Source organism: Momordica charantia (assembly GCF_013281855.1).
Source record: "Momordica charantia cultivar OHB3-1 chromosome 1 unlocalized genomic scaffold, Mcharantia_2.0 BLBB01000001.1, whole genome shotgun sequence".
NCBI classification, from domain to species: Eukaryota; Viridiplantae; Streptophyta; class Magnoliopsida; order Cucurbitales; family Cucurbitaceae; genus Momordica; species Momordica charantia.
The window spans coordinates 15,190,142-15,213,453 of NW_028275157.1; the positions used below are offsets into that span (position 1 = coordinate 15,190,142).

The following is a 23,312-nucleotide window of genomic DNA, read 5'->3' on the forward strand; positions in this document are numbered from 1 at the left end:
AATTTGAAGACTTTCTCAAAACTGCGTGGTTCTATCTTTCAGATTTATAAGAAGAGAGAGAAATAGGGTTGCTGCTAGTTTGTTTGACTATGATGAATGAAGCATCAGGCGTTTGGTTAGAAGATTGGCTATTGGAAGTCGACCATTAACTATAAGAGGTGATTGTTCCTCTCGTATTTGTTCCTTAATTCCTTTTCGTTTCCATTGTTTACTCTAAAATCAAATGACCAGATAATTTATTTTCTATTTTCATCATTAAAAAAAAGTTAAAAGAAAAAAAAAACTCTGGACTTAATGTGATAGATTATTACGAACATAGTTATTATTTTAATAGCTCACATAAATTAGTCTTAAGTTCAACTGAGTGGAAACTTTAAAAAACAGAAAATTAAAACCAAATAGTTATCCAACGGTCCTAAATATTTTATTTTGGTTATTTTTTTAAAATAGGGGATAAATAAGGACAACTGCTCTCAAATTTTTGTATACAAAGCTACCGAATATACCAAGGCCCATTCTATTTCTCCCAGCCCAATCTAATCCCACCATTTCCAGCCCATCAGCCCAGCTCCCAGCCCACTTTATTCAAGAAAAGGAAAAAAAAAAGGAAAATCGATCATTAATTTGCAAAACGAAATCGCCTGCTCTCCCTCCCTATTCTGTACTGTCGTCGCCGCTGCTCGGACTCTGTACTGCCATGGCGCCCACCCATTGGCTTCTCCGGCGACCTCCTCTCACGCGCCGCTCTTCCCTCTAGCTCGTGCCCTCTCGCGCCGATCTTCTTCTTCTTCTTCTTCTCCTCGATCTCAGGTTCTCTCAATTCCTGTACTTGTACTTGTCTTTCAGGTTTCAGATTCTTATTTTTCTGTGTTCTGTTTGAATTTAACTCGTAATACGATCCATTGAAGAGCAAATCAATATGCTTCAGCACCAAATTGCGCAGTCCCCTGCTAGGTTGGGCTTGAACAATCCCAATTCTCCCTCAATTCAAAACCCTACCCCTCCCAAATTGCCTCCTTCTCAACAATCCCACCACCAAAATCAACCCAATCTCTCTTCTCCAACTCCTTCATCGACCCTTCTCCCTCTCCTTCCTCCGCTCCCCAGAGCTCAAGCTCTTCTCCTGCAAATGGCTACCCTCGCCTCCAAGCTCTTTGAAGTCTCCCCCAATCGCTCCCTTTGGCTCACTGCGTTCCGGGGTTCTCTCCCAACTTTTCTTAATTCCCAAACGCAGTCGTCGCCCTCTACGCCTCTTGATGCTACTCCATCTACTTCGAAAGAAATTCTGTCCCTGTTTAATGTTCTGCAGACCCAGTTGTTTGAAGCTGTTGCCGAGCTTCAGGAGATTCTTGATCTTCAGGACTCTAAGCAGAAGATTGCCTATGAGATTCGGGCCAAGGATGCTGCTCTTCGTGCTTTTGCTAATAAACTCAAGGATGCTGAGCAGGTTCTTGATGTTCTGTTTGATGATTATGCGGATTATCGACGTCCTCAACGGGTTAAGACAAAGGATGATGTTGAAAATGATTCTTTGTGTTCGACTACGGTTGCATCCCAGTTGAAATTATCTGATATATTGTCGTATGCCCATCGAATTAGCTATACGACTTTCGCGCCACCTGAATTCGGCGCTGGACAAGCTCCGCTACGTGGAGCTCTTCCTCCCGCCCCGCAAGAAGAGCAAATGCGAGCCTCCCAGTTGTATAACTTTGCAGACCTTGATGTTGGCTTGCCTAAAGCAGTTGAAAGCACTGAGAAAACGATTGAGCCAATGATTGAGCCTCCAGCTCCAGTGCCAACGGATGCTAATCCTCTTGCTAATCTGGCTGCTATTCAGGGTCTGCTTCCTCCAAATATCACTGTACCATCTGGTTGGAAACCTGGAATGCCAGTGGAATTGCCCAGAGATTTACCAATGCCCCCTCCTGGATGGAAGCCTGGGGACCCTGTGCCATTACCCCCATTGGATTCTCTTCCTGTTCCTAGAGTTGATGAGCCACAACAATTGAGGCCTAATGCTCTTCCAGGATTGCACAAACCTCCTGAGCCGATACAAGTTAGGCCTGTACAGTTGGATATTCTTGATCAAGATGATGATAGTAGTGATTACACTAGTGATGAAGGAAGCTCTGAAGATGATGATTAATGGAAACGGCTTGAATCACCAACTAAGACCCTTTAATGACCGCTTGATGATAAGAGGTGCAGAGACAGTCGAGAAGTTTGCTTAGGAGCTGCCACCCTTGAAAGAGTGTGTGCAATGATGCACAGGACTAGGAGATCTGTTAAAGGTTACATTACATTACGCACTTTCAAGCTTACAAGTTACTGATGATGTGTTATGCATTTACAAGGTCAACTAAAAGGAAAACACTTCAAATCTGACTTAGTTCTCTTACACTTTTATTTTGTTTTTAACGCGAGCTGAAACAAACTCTCTTAGGATACCATTTAAACATGACTAAAGAGTGTTCCGACTGTAATACCGTGTTGTAGTGCGATTGGTAAATAAGCTTCTATAGGCTGCTGAATCAATTATTGACTCAATATTGTGATTTGAAGGAAATTTATCGATTATTTGATGTTGCTGGTATTTAGAGCAAACTGTTGTGTATTACAAGTTTGATGAGATTCTGTGGAATGTAACTTGGTACTTGTGAAAGAGAACGTATTAATATGAAGAATACTGTTGTCCAAACATTTTTTCTCTTCTTCAGAATAACAGTAGTGTGGTGAGCAGAGGATGAAGATTTAGGAACTATTTGAAAAGCTATGCTGCCTAGTATTTTCCATGACATGCCTGGCTATATTAGAAGAGAAGAGGCTTCAGATTCTGATGTTTCGATGCAGCTGGATGATGGGAATTTATGAATTTTATGGTGTCCATAGAATTTTCTTATTATTGAAGATGGTTGAAGAACATCTTATGATCATAGACTAAAAGTATATGTATGTGAAGGCATTAATATTGAATTGCCTAATGAATACAGATCAAGGTTAAAACTACTTTTTTTTTTTTTTGTGGTAATAAAACACAATACTTCAAAATGACAAATTTTTTAGGAAAAGAAAAATCATAATGATGTTTGTTTTTGGGAAAACACATGATCATGAAAGTTGATATTATGGTTGGTTCATTTATTTTGTAACAAAAGGAAAAAAAAATTGCAAAATAAACAAATTATTGATATTTCATAGATTGTTTTGTAGTGTTTTTGTTTAACCGTAAAATAAATTTCATTATTTGTAGTCCTTTCAAATAAAATGTATTTTATTTTGCCAATGCCAGCATATTTCAATGGTAATTTGCACCTATTTCTTCTTGAAAGTTCTAGTAAAATGTTTCGAAATCATTGGTTGATATAATTGGTACACAAATTATTCATTTAATCATTCCAAATAAGATAAAAGACTTTAATATTGTTTTTAATATTTAAAATCACCTATTGAAATTAATTTTAAATTAGAGAGGCTAAAATAATAATTTAGCTAATTCATTTTGTTTGGATTCAAACTCACCGCATTTGATTGGAGATTGGTGAGGTAGTTGAAGTTGACCATTGAAATTTAACTCAAATACTATAAAATTTAATTTATTATATAAAATACAAAATTTAATGGACGTCAGGCTTGAGTAAACTATACTTTTTGGGCTCGAGCAAATAGGCTTGAGTCGAGCAAATGGGCTTGAATTCAGGACAATTTTTTGAATTGGCCTAAATGGGTTGGATTGGGCCTTGAATGGAATTTGAGGAAGGAAGATAAAAGGAGAATGAAATGTAAATAATTAGATTATTTTTTATTATGTGTTAGTAATTAGATTATGGTATATTACCAAACGAACAAAATGTCGGAAAAAATGAAAAGTTGGGATTAATAGTGTATTGCGAATGTAGGGTAATTTCGATTAATGACCCATTTTCTATAATTCAAAAGGAAAAAAAAATCAATCAACAAACCCTTATAAACATATATAAACACGAACCCTAGCTCAAAATCCTAATCCCTCCTGTCGTTTCTACTTTTTCTTCTTCACTTCACACACGATCATTCTCCAATGGCAGTCACTGCTGACCACTCTCTTGTTTCTGTTCAGTCTATTGAAGGACATGGCCACTGATGCAGCGCCAACTGTCCCATTATCGGACGTGATGAAGGCTTCAATTCGATCAGACATTGTCAACTTTGTCCATGCCAATATCTCCAAGAACAGTCGCCAACCCTATGCCGTGAGCAAGCGCGCCGACCACTAAACCTCGACTGAGTCCTGAGGTAAACAATCCTCCAATATATAACTACATACGTGTGTGTGTACACACACACACACAAATACGTGTGTGTATATGCATATGTATGTATGTATTTTTTTAGTACAAGAAAAAAAAATCAATCAACAAATCCTTATACACATATATATATCTATATGTGTGTGTATATATTTACAAATGCGTGTGTGTATATATCTACATACGTGTGTATTATATATATGCATGTTACATGTGTGTATATGTATATATATATCTACATACGTGTGTATTTATATATATGCATGTATCTATGTATATATATATGTATCCATGGATATATATATATATATATATATCTACGTACGTGTGTGTGTGTATATATATATCTACGTACGTGTGTGTATATATATATCTACATACGCGTGTGTTATATATCTACACATGTATGTGTATATACATATACGAATCTACATACGTACATGTATATCTACATATATACATGCATGTATATGTATGTGTATATATCTAATATATACACAAACCCTCAAAACCATAATTATTCCCTTCGTTTTTCCTTCTCTTATTCGCTTCACACACTATCACTCTTCGATGGCGTCGTCGTTGCCCGCCATCTTGCCGTCACCCGCCATTTTGTTTCTATTTAGTCCCTCGAAAGGGACATGACCACCGATGCGGCGCCGACATCTCGGCCTCGAGTGTGTGTGTGTATATATATATATAAACACGAAGCCTCAAACCTTAATTCTTCCCTTCGGTTCTCCGTTCTCTTATTCACTTCACACACGATCACTCTCCGATGGCACCGTCGCTGCCCGCCATCTTGTTTCTATTCAGTCCCTCGAAGGGGACATAGCCACCGATACAGAGTCAACTATCCCATTGTCGGACGTGATGAAGGATTCAATTTAGCCACCAATGCGACGCCAACATCTCAGCCTCGAGTGTTAACTCAGCCTCGAGAACTATCTCGACCTCAAGCATTATCTCGACCTTGAGTGTTACCTCAGCCTTGAGTATTAACTCGGCCTCGAGCATTATCTCTGACTCGAGAACTATCTCGGCCTCAGGTGTTACCTAGACCTTAAGAACTATCTTGGCCTCAAGCATCATCTCGACCTCGAGAATAATCTTGGTCTCAAGCATTATCTCGACCGTGAGTGTTACCTTAGCCTTGAGTATTAACTTGTCCTTGAGTATTATCTTAGCCTCGAGAACCATCTTGGCCTCGAGTGTTAATTCGGCCTCGAAAACTATCTCGACCTCAAGTGTTATCTCAGCCTCGGGCATTATCTTGACCTTGAGAGCTGTCTCAGCCTCGAGACCTATCTTAACCTTGAAAACTATCTTGGCTTCGAGCACTACCTCAACCTCACCTTGATTTAATAAGCATAAAGCAACGACTGTAAGCTCAATGCTCAAAGGTGAAGCGTAACAATAGTTAGGTATCGATCGATATAACCAGAAATGCTACTTTCGAAGATTGAGCTACTCTTCACCTTTATGTAAACGACGATTTGATTCACCTAACTCAAAAGTGGGGACCATTGTTAGGGGTCAAAATTGAGCAGACTAAAGCCCATAAAATTAAAGAAAGTTGGGGCCAAAATGGAGCAACTAATTACCCAAAGTCAGTGCACACAACTTGTGTGCCGTCCTGGCCGCGCATTGTGCAGGAATAACCACGGCTATGGGGGTCTTGATTTTAGTGTGGCCTGTTGGGCCGCCAATGCATCTCGGGGCCCTTTTTTGAGCCACAACCTATGTGTTGCTGCTCTAGCTTTGCCATGATGCAAATTTTAAGCACATTGGACCCACTTGTCTTTTTTTCGCATCCAATTGTTCCATTATATGGTGGGATATAGCGCGAAGTTTTGACTTTGACTGTCGCTCTTGACTTTCCAAGAACCGTATGTATATATATATATATAATTTTACAAATACAAAAAGTGAAAAAGGGTTAGAATGAAAGGGGTCACACATGAAGTTTTCTCAAAAGTGGGTCATAAATCCAAAATAATTTATGGGAGGGTCATATATTCCAATTTCCCAAAACCTTATACATATATATATAAACACTAACCCTAACGACCCTAATCCTTCCTAATTTATGGGAGGGTCATATATCCCAATTTCCCAAAACCTTATACATATATATAAACACTAACCCTAACAACCCTAATCCTTCCTTGGTTTCTCCCCTCCCTCCACTTCACACAATCACTTTTTTTTTTAATATCAGTGCATTTATGTGGAGAAGATTTGCTTGAATTCTCAAGCAATATATGAGATAATTGTTTACTTATGGGAAGATTTGTGGTGATGATTTTTGTAGATTTGTTGAATTAGTAATTGATCCTCAAATTAAAATGTTGATGTTTTTTTCCATATTAGATTCAAATTAAAAGAATTTATGAGGTTTAAGGTGAGAGATCGGTGGAAGGAATCATCTTGATAGAATTTTACTTAAAAAAATTATGGATATTTTGTAATTTTACAAAGACAAAAAGTGAAAAAGTGTCACAAATTAAAATGGAGGAGTCTCAAATTAGGTTCTTTCAGAAAGAGGTCAAAAATCCAAATGGATTATATAATGAAGTTAAAAATCCTAATTTCCCCAAACCCTTATACACATATATATAAACACGGAGCCTCAAAACTCTAATTCTTTCCCCTCGTTTCTCCCTTCTCTTCTTCACTTCACACACAATCACTCTCCCAATGGCCGCTGCTACTCGCCCTCTTAATTCTTTTCAATCCCTCGAAGGGGACATGGCCACCGACGCCACATCTTCTATAAATAGAAAGAACCCTTGGTCTTTCAAGGTAAGCCATTTCCTCTCAAGCCACACTTTACTTCTCTCTCCTTAAAGCTTATATACTGACTTAAGCATCAGAGTAGACCGACATCACGCCGACATTCACCCACCTTCTCTCTATGCAGGTTTCTTATCCTCAACTTCCAAAGTCAAGATCTCGTGAAGACTATCAACTCTTTCATTCTTCCAAACAACAAAATTTCATCCTCCCCTTGTTCACAACCTATCGGGTCTCGACTTCTTCTAGTCACACCCAACCTCTCCTTAATCACTTTGGTGATCGATCCAGTTCACCAACTCTCGATATGAGCAACTTACCAAAAATTGCATCAACATTTTTAAAAGTTAAAAAATAAAAATTCCAAAAGAAGATTAGAGATTTAAATTTTCAAACATACATTGAGAAAATTGAAATTAATTTTACTTTAGAGAGACTAAAATAATAATTTAGCTAATTCATTTGATATGAATATCAACTTGTAACTTTTTTTAAGATAAGTGAGCTACGTTCAGTTGACAATTGAAATTTAACTTTGTTTATGCAAAGATGTGCACAACAGTGTGTTCCTGATTGTAGCTCGAACTCAGCCTCCGTACCGACCTGAACCTTTGGGCGGACCTGCACAAAAAGGTGAGCACTCCGACGATCAAGTCAGTATAGGTCGGATTCCAAGTTTAGTTCGAAGCCAGAAATCATCGTACCTGATCGGGGAGTGAGGTCCTCTACTTATGGGTGGTAGTCCCGCTAATCTCGCGATGGTTACACCCGGTAATCTCGGGACCGTCGGTTACACCCGGTAATCTCGGGACCAACGGTTACACCCGGTAATCACGCCGCAGACAGTTGCTCACATCGGCCCCTACCGAGCTCCCTGGTAGGTCAGACCTGGGCCAGGTTCACCTCGGCCCTCATACTTAGCTTTCGCGGGCGTTGGTGGCAGCCATCTCGGCTATCCGAGCTGGGCATGACTCATGGGCCATCTTGGAGCACCAATAGGGGTCCTCCACGTGTCCAGGATATTTTCATCCCCAAACAAACTTAAATACTATAAAATTTAATTTATTATATAAAATCCAAAATTTTCAAAGGGTCAAGATTGGGCCTTGCATGGAATTTGAGGAAGAAAGATAAAAATAGGTAATGCAATCTAAATAATTATTTTTTTGTTGACTGAGCTGTAAATAACCAAATTAGATTTTTTATTTTGTGTGAGTAAATAATTAGATTATTACTACCAAACCATTAAAAGAATGAAAAGTTGGGGTTAATACTAATAGTGTATTATTATTATTATTATTATTACTATTATTATTATTATTATTATTATTATTATTATTTTTGCTTATTTAGAGTACTTGTTTTTCTTCAAAAGGGTAATTTCGATTAAGTTACCATTTTGTGTAATTTGACTACCACTTAACCTATTTTTGTCAATAGTTTGAATGTATAATTTAATTTTGTAATTTTTTTATTTATACTACATTTATTTTGTTATTACTTTTAAATATACATTATTTTTCTAATTTATTTTTTAAATTACATTATTCTTAAACTTTCTCCCAACAAATCCTTATGAAAATTGAGATCTATGATCTTTAATAATTCATTTTGGATTTATAACACTGTTTGAGAAAAATTAGTTTGTGACCCTACTCCCCTTATTTTTTTTTGACTTATTTCATAAATTTTAAAGGTAAAATACTACAGTACCCTTTCAAAATCAACAATCTCTCCCTCCTTATTAAAAAAAAATTCAATATTTATTCTCTCCACAAATCTCAATTCATTACAAACTTAAAAATCTAATTTTTGAACTTGAAAAATCGAACAAAAAAAATCTAACTAATAATAGTTAATTAAAAATTTAATATGGAAAAAATCGATATAAAAAAATGTTGTAAAATGGAATATTATATATTTAATTGTTTAATATGGAAAATTGAAGGTACATGATTACATAAGATTTGTCCCAATTTAATTACGAAATATTTCATAAATCTCTGACTAATATTGTATTAAATGCTCCAGATTTACTGGACAATAACAGGGCCAAGAGGAGAGAAGGAAAAAAAATGGAATGATATGGATCTCGGACTGAGATAGCAAAATTCGGGACCGAGATGGTATCAATACTAACTCGGTTCGGGATTGTGCAAGCTCGATCCGGGATCCACACAATTTCAATTATTTATTTATATATTATTATTATTTTTTGTCTTCTCTCCCTTCTTATCCTATTTGTTGTCATTTAAATGTCGGACATGTAATTTCGAAATTTATGAAATCTTCTTTTTTTTTGTAATTAAATCCGGAATATGCATTTATTTGTAAATCTTTTTTTCACTCTAATTTAGTTATAAGAGAATTTAATTTACTTATTGGAGATTTTTTTTAGATTTCGGACTGTTAATTCTCAATTAGTAATTGATTCATAAATTAAAATGTTGAATTTTTTCTTTATTAGATTCAAATTAAAAAGAAACTATGTGAATTGAGTTGGTGATAATTTTACGAAGACGAGAAGGGAAACATCACAAATTAATGGCAAGGGTCATATATCCAATTTCCCAAACCCTTATCACACGTATATATAAACACTAACTCACAAAACCCTAATCCGTCCTTCTCTCTCCCCTCTCTCCTTCACTTCACAACTCTCCCATGGCCGCCGCCGCCGCTCGCCCTCTGGTTTCCGTTCAGTCCCTCGAAGGGGACATGGCCACCGACGCGGCGCCAACTGTTTCTCTGCCGGACGTGATGAAAGCTTCGATTCGGCCGGACATTGTTAACTTTGTCCATGCCAATATCTCCAAGAACAGCCGCCAGCCTTACGCCGTGAGCAAGCGCGCCGGCCACCAAACCTCCGCCGAGTCGTGGGGTACAGGACGTGCTGTGTCTCGTATTCCCCGTGTGCCCGGCGGCGGTACTCATCGTGCCGGTCAGGGTGCTTTCGGAAACATGTGTCGCGGTGGTCGAATGTTCGCGCCGACTAAGATCTGGCGCCGTTGGCACCGCAAGATCAACGTGAATCAGAAGAGGTATGCTGTTGTTTCTGCAATCGCCGCCTCGGCTATTCCATCGTTGGTTCTCGCTCGCGGCCATCGAATTGAGTCTGTCCCTGAATTGCCCCTCGTTGTCAGCGACTCGGCCGAAGGCGTCGAGAAGACCTCTGCTGCAATCAAGGTTCTCAAACAGGTCGGAGCGTTTCCCGACGCTGAGAAGGCTAAAGATAGCCATTCGATCCGCCCCGGTAAGGGTAAGATGAGGAACCGCCGCTATATCTCTCGCAAGGGTCCATTGATTGTTTATGGAACTGAGGGTGCCAAGCTTGTTAAGGCCTTCCGAAACATTCCGGGCGTCGAGATTGCGAACGTTGAGAGGCTTAATTTGTTGAAGCTCGCTCCGGGTGGACACCTTGGAAGGTTTGTGATCTGGACCAAGTCTGCTTTCGAGAAGCTCGATTCCATCTATGGTTCGTTTGAGAAGCCTTCGGAGAAGAAAAAGGGTTATGTCCTTCCCAGGTCTAAGATGGTGAATGCAGATTTATCAAGGATTATTAACTCTGATGAAGTACAATCTGTCGTCAAGCCAATTAAGAGGGATGTTAAGAGACCTTCATTGAAGAAGAACCCTCTGAAGAACTTGAACGCCATGCTTAAGCTTAACCCGTATGCTAAGACTGCTAGAAGAATGGCCCTTTTGTCGGAGGAGCAACGTGTTAAGGCTAAGAAGGAGAAACTCGACAAGAAGAGGAATTTGACTACAAAGGTACTTCTTTCCTGTTCTTATTGAGACCTTTTTCATGATGCTCATCAATTTTTTTTTTTTTTTTTTGCATTCCTTTTGAAATTAAGTTGTGTGGATGTTCATATTTGACTGTAAATGGTGATCTTGTTTGCCTTCAAATCCTTATTGGTTGCTGTGGGGTTGATTTCATCATTCTTTAACTCATGCCATTGCTAATTTTATTACTATCGAGTTTATATATATGTTGCTCATTGGTCTATACTTTTAATCGTGTTCTAATTTCATTTTACTACGATAGATATCCATGTTCAGGATAACCATTGACTCACTACTTCCAATTATTATTTTGCAATGGTTTATGTTCATTTTATTTTATTTTTCCTTTTAAATAAGAGGGACGGATTCAACATCAAATTGTTGATACTTTGAAACTACTTGCTACAGTAAACCTTTCCATTCACTATACGTCAATGCAAGTAATGAAAATGTTGGTTATTCCTGCAGTTGTGACATACATTTATACTTCATAACTGATTAGATTGGCTGAATGCTTAAGTACTCTTTGTTCTGTCATGGATCTTGTTGTGAACTAGGTCATATTCAAATTTCTTTGATTGATTTTTTAAAAATTTAACAGAAGTCTTGTTATCCTACTATGTATAATTGTTGGTTCTTCGCAATCCTTAGTTGTGTAATATGGAGGCACGGCATGTATTGATATTATCTGCATTTTCTGGATCCAGACTTTGTAGTCTGAGTTCAGATCTTAACCTTGCTTTTGATTTCCTTTTCTCCTTTTGTACGTTAACCTCACAGGAAGAGGCTACTGCAATTAGAGCTGCTGGCAAGGCATGGTACCAGACAATGATCTCAGACAGTGATTACACCGAGTTCGAGAACTTCTCAAAATGGCTTGGTGTCTCTCAGTAATTTCGTTTTTCCTTTATTCAAAATCTCATAGACCTTATTACTTTGTTAATCTATTTTGTTAAAGGAGTTGTTTTTCTTGGTTTGATTGTTTTCTTTTGGCGTCCATGAAGGGAAGTAATTTGGGAGAACAATGAGGGAAATAACATAGATAATTTACATTGATCTTTTGGTCTCCTGTTTTTAACTAGACAACTTCCTTCTGTTATCAAAATCGTAATTACGCCCAGGAGTGTAGCTTTATATTGTTTCCTAATGGTGATGTTATATGGACTAAGATTTGCAAAATTCTTCTGTTTCCTAATTACCATTTTCCTTGATGCCCTGTTTCTGTGGTGTCTAATGTCATATCATTTCTTCTGAGATTATTCTTGCTTTGTGTTTCTTGAAAGTTTTGGAATAACTTTTTACTCAGCTAGATTTCTTTGTAGGAACATTTTTTTTTCTACATTTTTTTTCTTTAAAGGTACAGGGAAATTTGGATATTGGATTTTGAGCCCAATTCTCTTTTGATATTATATTAACAGCCCATTGATTCACTTATTAGCTATGGTGTTTATTATTGCTCATTCTACCTTTTATTAAATAAATAAATAAAAGGCTATTGGTTAAAGTTGACTAGTACACTTGTACAAATTATTTTGCACCATCACTTTTAAGAGAAATAACATAAGTGGAAATGACTAACAATCCATATCAAAGGCAAGGATAGCAAAAGGGCCTTTAAAGTTAAGGAAGGGGCAAATTTGTATCCTAGAGATGACTCGTGAAAATTAGGGTTTGTATCTTCGAGTAGGTTGTTGTAATTTAGATTTTTGTAAAATGATATATTTTCGAAAAGTAAGATAATATCCTTTAAAGCTTTAGATTTGTAAGAGCAATTAAAAGCGTGAGACAATTTATAGTACTATCGTCAAACTGTGCACTAGAATTTGTGATGAATTTCTTATTTTTGATCTATTATTGGTTTGGTAGAACTTGAAAATATATTTTAGTCATATATGTATGTGTGAAAATATTGCATTATAAATATAAAAGATTGGTTAAGAGTTCTCAAATCTTCTATAACCAATTTCTTTGCACAAAATGGATCAATTTGAGCTTTATTTTAACCTAGCAAGTGGGATTATACAACTTTCCATTCAAAAACATTTTGACACGATTCTTAACTTTCAATTTTATGTTTAACTAAACTAATTTTAAAGTGTTTAATAGATCCCTAATTTTTAATTTTGTATAGTCTCTCTTACTTAAAATATCTAAAAAGTTATTGAATTAAAATATCACACAAAATAGAAAGTTTAGGAATATTTAATCTGTAATTTGATAAAAAGAAAAAAAAAAGAAAGGGAAAAGAAAGGCTAATAATTTGGGCTAAACTTGTGAAACATGTCATCAAAGTTCAAATTGAAATGGCAATCCTAAATTGCTTGTGGGTGTGAAAAGTACTAAATTCCAAATATACAAGTCCACTAATAGAATCATGAGTGAAAAAGTTTCATGGTTTGTCATCAAACCTACAATTGGATTATTTATTTATTTTTTTTTTCTTTTGGGGTTGGATTTTGATTCATTGGCTAATACTTCCAATTTGTTTTTGTTTGGTTCTTCAAAATTAAAAAAATTCAAGGTTTAAGTTCAGTTTAGTAATTAACTTGAGTCTGTTTTATTGCACAATGAACTTCACTTTTTCTTTTGGAAAATATTTATTGACATGGAATAGTTTACTATTTACCTTTTCTATATCGGGTTAAATAAAAAGGTCTACAGTGAAGTTTGAGTTGGTTGAATCTAATGATTCAAAGTAATGTGTCTCGATTAAGTTAATTATAAGATCTTGCAAATACAGTTAATAATCACATAATTTGCAGTTTTGTGAAAACTATCTCCATACATTTAATAACGTTTTAAATGACTTAATCCCCATTAAAGATATTATTATTAGGGCATAAATTAAAGCGGATATTTTTCTTATTCATCAATTTATTTTTCTTTGAAATTGTATTGGATGGGTCGTGGCCAAATATCTTAGCATAGTTTAACTGATTAAGAGAAATATTACAAACCAGAATGTCATAAATTCGAATCTCACATGAACTGTTTAAAAAAAAATCATTGGACATAGAAAAGAAAAAATAGAGAAAACAACCACCTCAAACAACTAATTTCCAACCAGATATACTATAGAAACAAGAACCCGTCAAATTATAATAAAGTTGCTTAAGGCAATAGTTTTCATACTAAAAGGGGCCTTTTTATAACAAGGAGAGACATTCAATGCACCTCTTAATATAATCAATGAGATTGATTTTTTTTTTTAAATTTCAAATGCAATGCCACAAAGCAACAAAAAACCAATGAGATCTAAGTCCTAAGGTTAATTGAATCATAATGCACTAAATAAAGAATATGGGATCCAACTATTTACCATTCTTAATTAAATGTAAAAGAAATTAAATCAACCTTAAACAAACAATATCATTGTTGTATATGCTTGAGGAAATTGGCAAAGTTAGTGGGACACAACCATAATGTTCTATACGCCCCATTGCTTGCAACTTGGGACTCAAAAGACAAAGTTAAATAAAAGGGATATTTAGGTTCAAATTCCGTTGCAGAGGCTCATTTTATTTCGGTCTCTAATTCTTAAATTTTGGATTAAAAAAAATATAATTTTAGTTCTTGTGACCAAAATTTTTGTCATCCATGTATATCTTCAAATGGATGGATAAATGGTAGAAACCATATGCAGCATATCTCTGCATAGTGTTTCGAGGTAAATTTAACCCACACTTTTAATTGAATGATTAACAACAATAATGATGATGTTGATAAAATATTATTCCTTACCAAAAGTTTTAAAGATTAGAATAAAATATTTCAAAGTGTCTCGATAAAATGAAATAAGTAGAAAGTATATTAGATCAAATTATAATTTTAACTTTTTTAAAATTATTTTAGTTGTGAATTACATCCTCGTAGCTTAGTTTTTAATTTGGATGTTTTCAAGGATTGAGAAATTTTTTAAAGGAAAAATTGTAAAAATAATGATGGAATAATATGAAGTATACATCTATAAAAGGACAAGTTATAAATGGGACAAATTTATTTAAATATTGTCAAAAAACTTAGGATGTTCCTTCGTGGGTTTCAAAGGATCTTTTCTGTCCCATTTTTTAATTTGTCCTCGAACATTAACAATTTTTTAAAACATGATTCCATATCGACCCAAATCCTTTGTTTTATTTATAGTAAAATAATTTTAAATTTTGGCCATGAATTGATTCAAGTGTCTGTCAATTCATTCTTTAGTTTGTTTTTAGTATAATTTATGGGGTGAGAATTTGTGTACTAGCTTTATTGTTTTCTTTTTCTTAATGCTATCTCTAGCTATTTGACTAATTTTATGCATTAACTATATGTAAAATCAAATCATTAATTTTTTTATTTAATTTTCCTTTTAACTTACATAAGATTCATTCAAAATTGGACAAATCTCATATGATAACTTCAAGTTCAAGATTTGGAACAATTTATTAGGACATTTAATTTAGTGGTACGAGAAACTTGTGTGTTGTTTGAAATTGAGAAATCTAGGTTAATATAGTTGGTGAGTGAGAGTCTAAATTTGTGTAGCTTTAATATGTACCAATTGTTTATAATTTATAAGAATGAATGTGTAATATAAGAGATGAATTTCAATTTCTTTTTTATTACCTTCATCACATAGGTATATGAAAAATATGATTATCAATCTTTTAATTTTTAGAGGAATTCTTCATTAATAGTGGTGAATGATGAAGTTTTATCGATCTTTTCAACATTTGTTCTGCAGAAGCAAGATAAGATAAAATAAAATCTATCTTATTTGATTTGTTCTCAATAGCTGTATGATGATCATTTGAGAGTGTTCTTTTTGTCTATAGATGATCGTGTTACAGTCAGAGTCGTCTTTGAAGGATGGGAACCTCATAAATTTGTCTAAATTAGCAACAATTAATTCAATTTAATGGATTTTAAAAATTAATAGTACTTTAGCTAAATTTGGTTGATTTTTTAGTCAATTTTGATAAATTTGATTTTTCAAAAACAGAAAAAGAAAAATTAAAAAAGGTCGAGTTTGATGCGAATTTTGAACTTCTAAGATAAATAGGTTAGTTCAATTATCAATTGTCATTAAATTAAAAATTGACTTTGACAAAAACAACTTAAACACATATATAATGTAATGCTCGAAAAATAATGACAACTTTGTTTTAAGTTCAACAGACAGAACTTACGAAAAAGAGTAGGTATCAATTAATGATGAACAATAATGACAAGTTTTAAACAAAATGATATTATAAAAATTATTATTTTGTTTAAACCTTATTTTGTTTCCTTTCAATTTTCTAGATTTTTTCAACTTTGGCGTCCATACTTCTATAACCTAACCTTTAAACTTTTAAAATTTATTTCATTTTAGTGTATAAACTAAACTTTAAAAAAGGTTTGTTTGGTATATCAATTTTAAAAAGAAAAATTTTGGCAGCATGAGTGTTTATGAAGATTTTTCATCTAGGTCGGAATTGGTCAAAGTAAGCAACTGAAATGACTTTGGGCGTCGTTAGGAAAGAAAAATCTGCACAAGAGAGAGAAACACTTCGATGCTCAAGTCAGTATAAGTTTGACCTCAATATTAAGATCGAGCTAGAATGTGATACCTAATACTGGAGTTTAGGCACTCTATTTATAAGTTGAGTGTCTAACAAGGTGTCCGACTGACGGTTTCGACTGTCAGATGGTTAATTGTTGAACGTCGGTCTATTGGGTTCACAAGGTTGGAAATGGGCGAGATCTTCAGCCAAATGAGATTCTACTCAGGTGGCCCCAAGACTAGGTACGAGGATTGGCTATTCCTTCGAGTCATCAAGGAACAACGAATCTTTCGACCTTCCTTTGTTCTCCACGTGGCAAGATTTTTTTTTGTCCCCTAATAATGAGTAGCTCAGCTTTAAGCATTTTACTCATTTTTTAAAGGTTAGAGGTTGAATCTTTCGCCTGCCATTTTGTTGTACTAAAAAACAAGTGTATGTGGACTATCAAATTTATTTCATTTTAGTCAATAAACTTTCAAAAATATTTGTGCGAGTATATCAACTAAAATAAATCATTTCGCCGACACAAGCACAGCTTAAGGCATCTTGCTTCTTTTCTAGAAGTCATAAATTTAAATCATTCATCTCCATATTTGTTGTACTAAAAAAGTATATGTGGACAATCAAATTTTAACATCTTAAGACATTACAAGTACTAGTAATTAAGATATATCTACCTCTTCTAAGAGGTCATAGGTTCAAATGAAACCCCTAAAAAAATTTATTAGCCATATATACATAAGCACGTCGATCTTAGGTGACAAAATAATACACTCAAAATGATTAGTTTTCACTTTTCTAGTGATCTAAATAATTATCTTTTAAAAATTTATGATCTAAAATAGAGACTAATCAAAACAAAAAAAGACCTGTATAATAAGTTAGGTTAAAAAATAGAAATTAAAACGAGTTTAGTTCAACACACATGTTTAAGATTGTGTGTTCGATCTCCCACTTTCATATATTGTAATCAATTAGATAAAAAATAAAACGTGCCATTAAACATAGTTTCTAAACAATAGAACTTCTTTTGATACTTTCTAAAATTTTATATAAACTCATTAAAAGCAAAATCATTTTTGTTGTTTATTTAAATAATGTGAGGGAAGAATTATAAAGATTCGCAGAGAAGACATGAAAGGCGAGCAAGATGAGCACTGACGATTCCAAAGAGAGGCCTCAATAATCTCTTCTTCTTCTCTCTCTCTGTACCTTCGCCATGGAAATTTGGTGAGCAACTGTTCCGTTCCGTTTCCTTCTGTTCCGTTTCTTCGCAATGCTTCCCCATTTCTACACAACAAACTTCCCCCGGTGACCAACCGCTCTGTTTTTCACTTTCCTTTCTCTGTTTTCTCCGGCGATCCAACTTCCGTTCTTCCTCATTTCGCCGGAGTTCAATGCTGGACCTCAACCTCTCGATTCTCTCCGGAGCTTCCGATTTTGTCTCCGGAAATCCGTTCAACTTCTCCGGGACCGGAATCGACAGTCCCGGCTCTTCCTCCGTCGTCAACGCCGACGACGACTCCTCTTCCGTCGCCAATTATGCTTTCACCTACTCCTTCGGCATCCTCAACAAGACTGACGACGACCACCGCCACCGGACCGGCCGGTTCCCCCCCGTCGCCGGCGGGCTGCAGAGGCAATGGCCGGATTCCGACGTGGTTCAGCAACCGTTTCATCCGGTGAAGAAGGGGCGGCGCGGTCCCAAATCCCGGAGCTCGCAGTATCGTGGGGTTACGTATTATCGAAGAACAGGGAGATGGGAATCGCATATCTGGTTTGTTTAATCAGTCAAAAAAATCGATCAATAATCGCTCTGTTTACACGCAAACGATTTTTCAATTTCTTTTTCTGATCAATCGGATGTTTCTGTGGCAGGGATAGTGGGAAGCAAGTCTACTTGGGTACAAATCGAAAACTCCAATTTGTTGTTAATTTCGATTAGAAACCCTATTTTTCTGAAATTGCGATCATAATTTCTGGTTTACGATTCTTGTAGGGGGTTTCGATACGGCCCATTCTGCAGCCAGGTAGAAGAAAGAAACAGAGTTCAGTGAAATGTTTGTGTCGAAATCTAAAGAGAAGCAACCCTAAGAAAGATTTCGGTGGTTTTGAATTTTGATCGCAGGGCTTACGATCGAGCTGCGATAAAGTTTCGAGGGGTTCACGCTGATATAAATTTCAATATCAGCGACTACAGTGAAGAGATTAAACAGGTGCGCATCTGATATGGTGTGTTTTTGTTTGTGTGTTGTGAAATTTGAATGTGAAGCTGTGGATTTGGGGTTTCAATGGCGGATTTGCAGATGAGTAATTTCAGTAAGGAGGAGTTTGTGCATATTCTTCGAAGGCAGAGCACTGGGTTTTCGAGAGGGAGCTCCAAATACAGAGGGGTTACTCTGCACAAGTGTGGCCGATGGGAAGCTCGTATGGGGCAGTTTCTGGGGAAGAAGTAAGTCAAATTTCTATACGCATTTACACGCCTTCCTGCTACAACCTTTTTTTTTTTTTTTTAATACTTAGTTACTCAAGGATGGGGATCAAATCTTCTCGACCATTGATGGAAAATACTCTGGTTGGTCGTAGTCTTCACTAATAAATTAACATCTCATTAATTTTTATAAAAACTCTATGTTTATTTTGTTTTTTTATCTTGTATGTGGAACATGACGGCAAGGATAAGATTACTCTTCACCATTTTTTTTTGAAAAAAATTGACAATTCATTTTATTTTTTTTTATATTTGTTTATGTATTTCTTTCTCTTAATTGTCAAATATGACGAGGACAAGGTGGTAGGGAACTAAGTATTTTCATATTTTTTTTTAGAAAATACTTGGTTGAGCAAGTTTCCCAACGACCATTAAATATCTTATAATTAACAAAAATGAAAAGTATTTCTTGAAAAAATAATGAGTTGTCAAAAATTTAATGGTGATAAGGAGTAAATTGCTCGTTACGGATAGGGAAGTAAGTGTTTTTTTAAGTTACACATAAGTCTCCGTTCCATTTTGTTCTATGAACTCATAAAATATTTATTTTAATCATTTTAGCCTCTAAATTTAATGCTTATTGAAAAATACCTGCTTGCATATTATTGAGCTACTTTTTTATGTGGTTCTACTTCTTTTTTATGTGACATATTTTTATTGGTTCTAAAATTTTAGCTTGTTCTAGGTATATAAAAATGCAATAGAAATGAACCCGTTAAAATAGGAAAATATTTGGCTCCTCACTCGTCGGTTAGGATCGATTTTATTCGAATAACCATTAAATGTTTGACAACTCATTATTTTTTTAAAAAATAGTCTCCCACTTTGCATTTAAAAAATTTAAAAAGCGTCGGGATAAGATTGGTCCCCACAAGTGAGGTGCCAAATATTTAGGGAAGTATTTCCATGTCTACTTTAGTTTAATTGCATTCAGCCCGTTTGTGGTTGGGATACAAACTCATATTAAATGCATTTAGTATACATTCAAAATCATGTTCTTTTATTTAATATCTAAAATCCCGTTATCAATTTGTTAAAGAAAAAAATAAAGATAAATAAAAATATCTTTTTTTAAATCAGGACTAATTTATAAATTTTGAAAGTTAGGAACTAAAATGGAATAAACTTAATTTAGACACTAAAAATGAATACTTTTAAAATTTTAGAAATGAAAATAGAATAATCTGTAAAATTAAGACCAAAATAAAATCGGAACACTTTTTTCTTTTTAACATTTCTTCAATGTTTGATGAACCATGGAGTTACTTTTTCATTATGAAAAAGGAAAAGAAAAAGTTTGAAGTGGTTGGTTGTTCCTTTTTTAAAGATAACTTTATGCTTTTTAGAACAAAGTTTAGTTCAAACAAGTTTTGGTTAATGTCCTTTTAAAGTTAATTTCCAAAATTAAGGGCATTTAAATGATGACTTAAAGTATGTAACAACATTAATGTTTACGAACTACTCAAAAATAATTTTATTTTAATTGCTAGCTGTTTTGATTAAATAGACAACTATTTTTTTTCTTCTAATATTTTTCTGTCTATGAATAAGACTTAGCTGTATATAAGTAAATAAGTATGTTCCTTCTCATCACCGTTAAAAAATTGATAGCTAATTATTTTATTTTCTCTTTTCTTCTATATGCATTAATGTCTCAAATAAATTTACTTTTACCTTTATAAAGTAGTGATTAATTTTTAGCAGTGATTGGATCACTATTGTAGTTTCTGAAAAAGTTGCTTTGGGTGATGGTTTTTGTGTAATGTTGATCTTTCTGGGGGGTTTCCTGCAGGTACGTGTATCTTGGGCTGTTTGACAGTGAGATAGAGGCTGCAAGGTCAGAAAAGACAATTTATATATATTTTAAGCTCAATAAATCAGTGTCTCATTTCCCATGGAAAATTTTGTGTCATAAGATAACATGTTACTTTTGGTGTAATTCAGAGCATATGATAAGGCTGCTATAAAATACAATGGAAGGGAAGCTGTTACCAACTTTGATCAGAGTTCCTATGAGGGAGAGATTTCTATTGAATCTGAAAACCAAGGTTCCTCCCTCAACTACCTCATTTTTCCATGCCAACTTTTTATTTTTTTCAGAAACGGACTCTTTTTACTTTTTTTTTAATCATCATATTTTCTAAATTAACTGTTCATATAATATAATAGTTAACTGTTTCGTAAATATAAGATTTAAATCTCATTGCGATCCTTGTATCTATTTTTGGTTCATCAGGGTCCCAATTGTTTTGAATTTCTAAAAACGTGACAAATTTCAACCCAGCACTGTACTCGATAAATTTGTTAAAATTACTGTTATATGTGTTAAAAGTTTCTACCTGATATAGAATTTGTGTTAAAGATTTTGCAAATAAGGACCAAAATATTCACAAGAAGACCAAAGCCAGAGACTAAAATAAAGGTTTTGAAAATACACGAGTCGAACTAGACAAAAACTAAAGGTATAATATAAATTTAAAAAAGAAACATTCTTTCTCCAAAACTGATATGTTTGTGATTTTGTTTGTTTTTGATACAAAAGACATGGGTGATATTGACTTGAACTTGGGCATTGCCCCACCTTGTTCATCTGAAGACCAAAAGGACAACCTTAATGGCTGTGCTCCAAATTTCATTGGATTCAAAAACTCAGATTCTGAGAGGAGATGTGGTGTGATGGTGAGGCCATTTTCTGGCACTTTTAATTCTTATTTCTGATTGATTAAGATTAATATTTCAATGTGTCTTTTAGAAGTTTATTTATGTTTTTTGTTTTCATCCATGGCTGATTTGAATTATTGGAGCTGTTCTTCCTGTGTTGCAGCTTGGAAACCATGCTTCTGTGGCTGTGAGACCACACCCTCCTTGTTTGAGTTGTGCCAATTTCTTTCCTACCTACCAGGTATATATTTCAAGCTTTAACTCTCATTATTGAAACTGATTATTGATGATGATTTTGCTTTTAATTTCATACTTCTTAAAAAATAAGATGATTTAGGCAAAAAAAAGTTTTCAAATGTGGGGAGTATTTCAAAAGCAGAAAATGGTCATACTTCTTAAAATTGCTCTCTTTCTTTTGAGAACTGCCTATAGTTAGAATAATTGAAATTGCTTTTCTTTCTAAAACCATGGACTTATAATAAGTAGTAATTCTAATCAAAAAAGCCCTATTTTTGTTTTTTTCAGTCCCATCATTTTTTTCCTATTGTTTTATTATTCGGCATGAATAGACTAAGTGAAAAAGGTTTACATTTTCATATATATATATATATATAACCTTTTCTTAGTAATCAATTGAAAGAGTGTAGTTCATATATATTATAAACTTCTGTTACGACTCTCGTCTTTTCCGACATACACAAAATATTAGATAACTCTTTTTAAAAATATTGAAAAGGATTGAAGGAATGTTGTTACAATGGGAAGATTGTGAGAATTAAAAGGCAAGATTATGTTGTGGTTGTTGTATCTCAGGAAAGAGCAATGGAGAAGAGAATGGAAATTGAATCCTTACCGAACTGGGGATGGCAGATTCCGAGCCCCTACGGCGGAGCAACTTCAGTGCATTTCTTCTCCACTGCAGCATCATCAGGATTCCCTTCTTCTTCTTCTTCTGCCGTTCTTCCGCAGCCATCGTCGGCCCGGCATCTTCTTCCAGCATCGACGTTCTTCTGCCACCCATTACCAACAGTAACACCGTAGCGCTCTCGTAATTTCTAGTACTATAGCGGTACCTGATCCAACGCCAAATTTAGAACAGTAGTAGTACTTTGTCATGTTCATCATCAAACTGTTGTTTTTCTTTTCTCAAACTTTTCCCCTGTACTGTAAATTGAGAAAGGAAAAAAAAGGAAAAAAAAAAATAGTGTCGGTTGGATTTTTTATGTAATTTGAATTATGAAGTATTCGGAGAAGTGTTGGGTCAAATTTTGTAGTCAATTTCATGGGTTTCAAGAACAAGTACATTAGTTATTCAGACACTTTAATTTGCTTAACTTTTAAATCATTACTTTTTCAGTCTCCTCTCAAAGGATTATAAGTATCCAAACGAGAAAGTTTCTAATATTATCATCAAGTATTGAAGTCTTTGTATACCTACTCTCTATCATATAACAAATCATACAAAATTAAAATTGTTATTGTTGGAAGCCATTTATCTATTGTCACGTGTGTCAGAATCTCGACACTCGGTGTTTTGGATCCGAGTTACTGCATATTCTACATATCTTGACCGACCTATGATAGGTTTGAGCTGAGGTTAAAGAGTAATCGATGGAGCATTGACGACTGATATATTTTTTGATAAAACAATTCGGTACTAGGTTGTCGTAGGTCTTATCGGGATCTCACCTCTCTAGATAGAGTGTCCCACCTCTCATATAAGGTATGCGAAATATATTTTCTCTCGAATATAGATCGGACTGT

At 34.7% G+C, this 23,312-nt stretch overlaps 3 protein-coding genes across 3 annotated transcripts; all 3 read left to right on the top strand.

Annotated features, from left to right (window-relative positions):
- Positions 1 to 621: 621 nt before the first annotated feature.
- On the top strand, positions 622 to 2,604 carry LOC111013711 (hydroxyproline-rich glycoprotein family protein). Its single transcript, XM_022288218.2, has 2 exons — positions 622 to 810; positions 909 to 2,604. The coding sequence occupies exon 2, from the start codon at positions 920 to 922 to the stop codon at positions 2,144 to 2,146; it is 1,227 nt and encodes a 408-aa protein (XP_022143910.1). The 5' UTR covers positions 622 to 810; positions 909 to 919; the 3' UTR covers positions 2,147 to 2,604.
- Positions 2,605 to 9,673: 7,069 nt separating this feature from the next.
- On the top strand, positions 9,674 to 11,924 carry LOC148213330 (large ribosomal subunit protein uL4-like). Its single transcript, XM_088126194.1, has 2 exons — positions 9,674 to 10,853; positions 11,649 to 11,924. The coding sequence occupies exons 1-2, from the start codon at positions 9,747 to 9,749 to the stop codon at positions 11,760 to 11,762; spliced, it is 1,221 nt and encodes a 406-aa protein (XP_087982320.1). The 5' UTR covers positions 9,674 to 9,746; the 3' UTR covers positions 11,763 to 11,924.
- Positions 11,925 to 17,469: 5,545 nt separating this feature from the next.
- On the top strand, positions 17,470 to 22,893 carry LOC111013551 (AP2-like ethylene-responsive transcription factor TOE3). The gene is made up of 10 exons (XM_088121751.1): positions 17,470 to 18,173; positions 18,275 to 18,300; positions 18,396 to 18,426; positions 18,525 to 18,612; positions 18,703 to 18,848; positions 20,680 to 20,724; positions 20,832 to 20,935; positions 21,430 to 21,566; positions 21,712 to 21,789; positions 22,362 to 22,893. The coding sequence occupies exons 1-10, from the start codon at positions 17,794 to 17,796 to the stop codon at positions 22,587 to 22,589; spliced, it is 1,263 nt and encodes a 420-aa protein (XP_087977877.1). The 5' UTR covers positions 17,470 to 17,793; the 3' UTR covers positions 22,590 to 22,893.
- The last annotated feature ends 419 nt before the right edge of the window (positions 22,894 to 23,312 follow it).

Bases quoted from the DNA above. Each gene is read 5' to 3' on its own strand.
- LOC111013711 (XM_022288218.2), top strand. From the start codon at position 920: ATGCTTCAGCACCAAATTGCGCAGTCCCCTGCTAGGTTGGGCTTGAAC.
- LOC148213330 (XM_088126194.1), top strand. From the start codon at position 9,747: ATGGCCGCCGCCGCCGCTCGCCCTCTGGTTTCCGTTCAGTCCCTCGAA. The intron at 10,854-11,648 runs GTACTTCTTTCC...TTAACCTCACAG, and splicing joins AGAGGAATTTGACTACAAAG to GAAGAGGCTACTGCAATTAG.
- LOC111013551 (XM_088121751.1), top strand. From the start codon at position 17,794: ATGCTGGACCTCAACCTCTCGATTCTCTCCGGAGCTTCCGATTTTGTC. The intron at 18,174-18,274 runs GTTTGTTTAATC...TTTCTGTGGCAG, and splicing joins AGATGGGAATCGCATATCTG to GGATAGTGGGAAGCAAGTCT. The intron at 21,790-22,361 runs GTATATATTTCA...GTTGTATCTCAG, and splicing joins ATTTCTTTCCTACCTACCAG to GAAAGAGCAATGGAGAAGAG.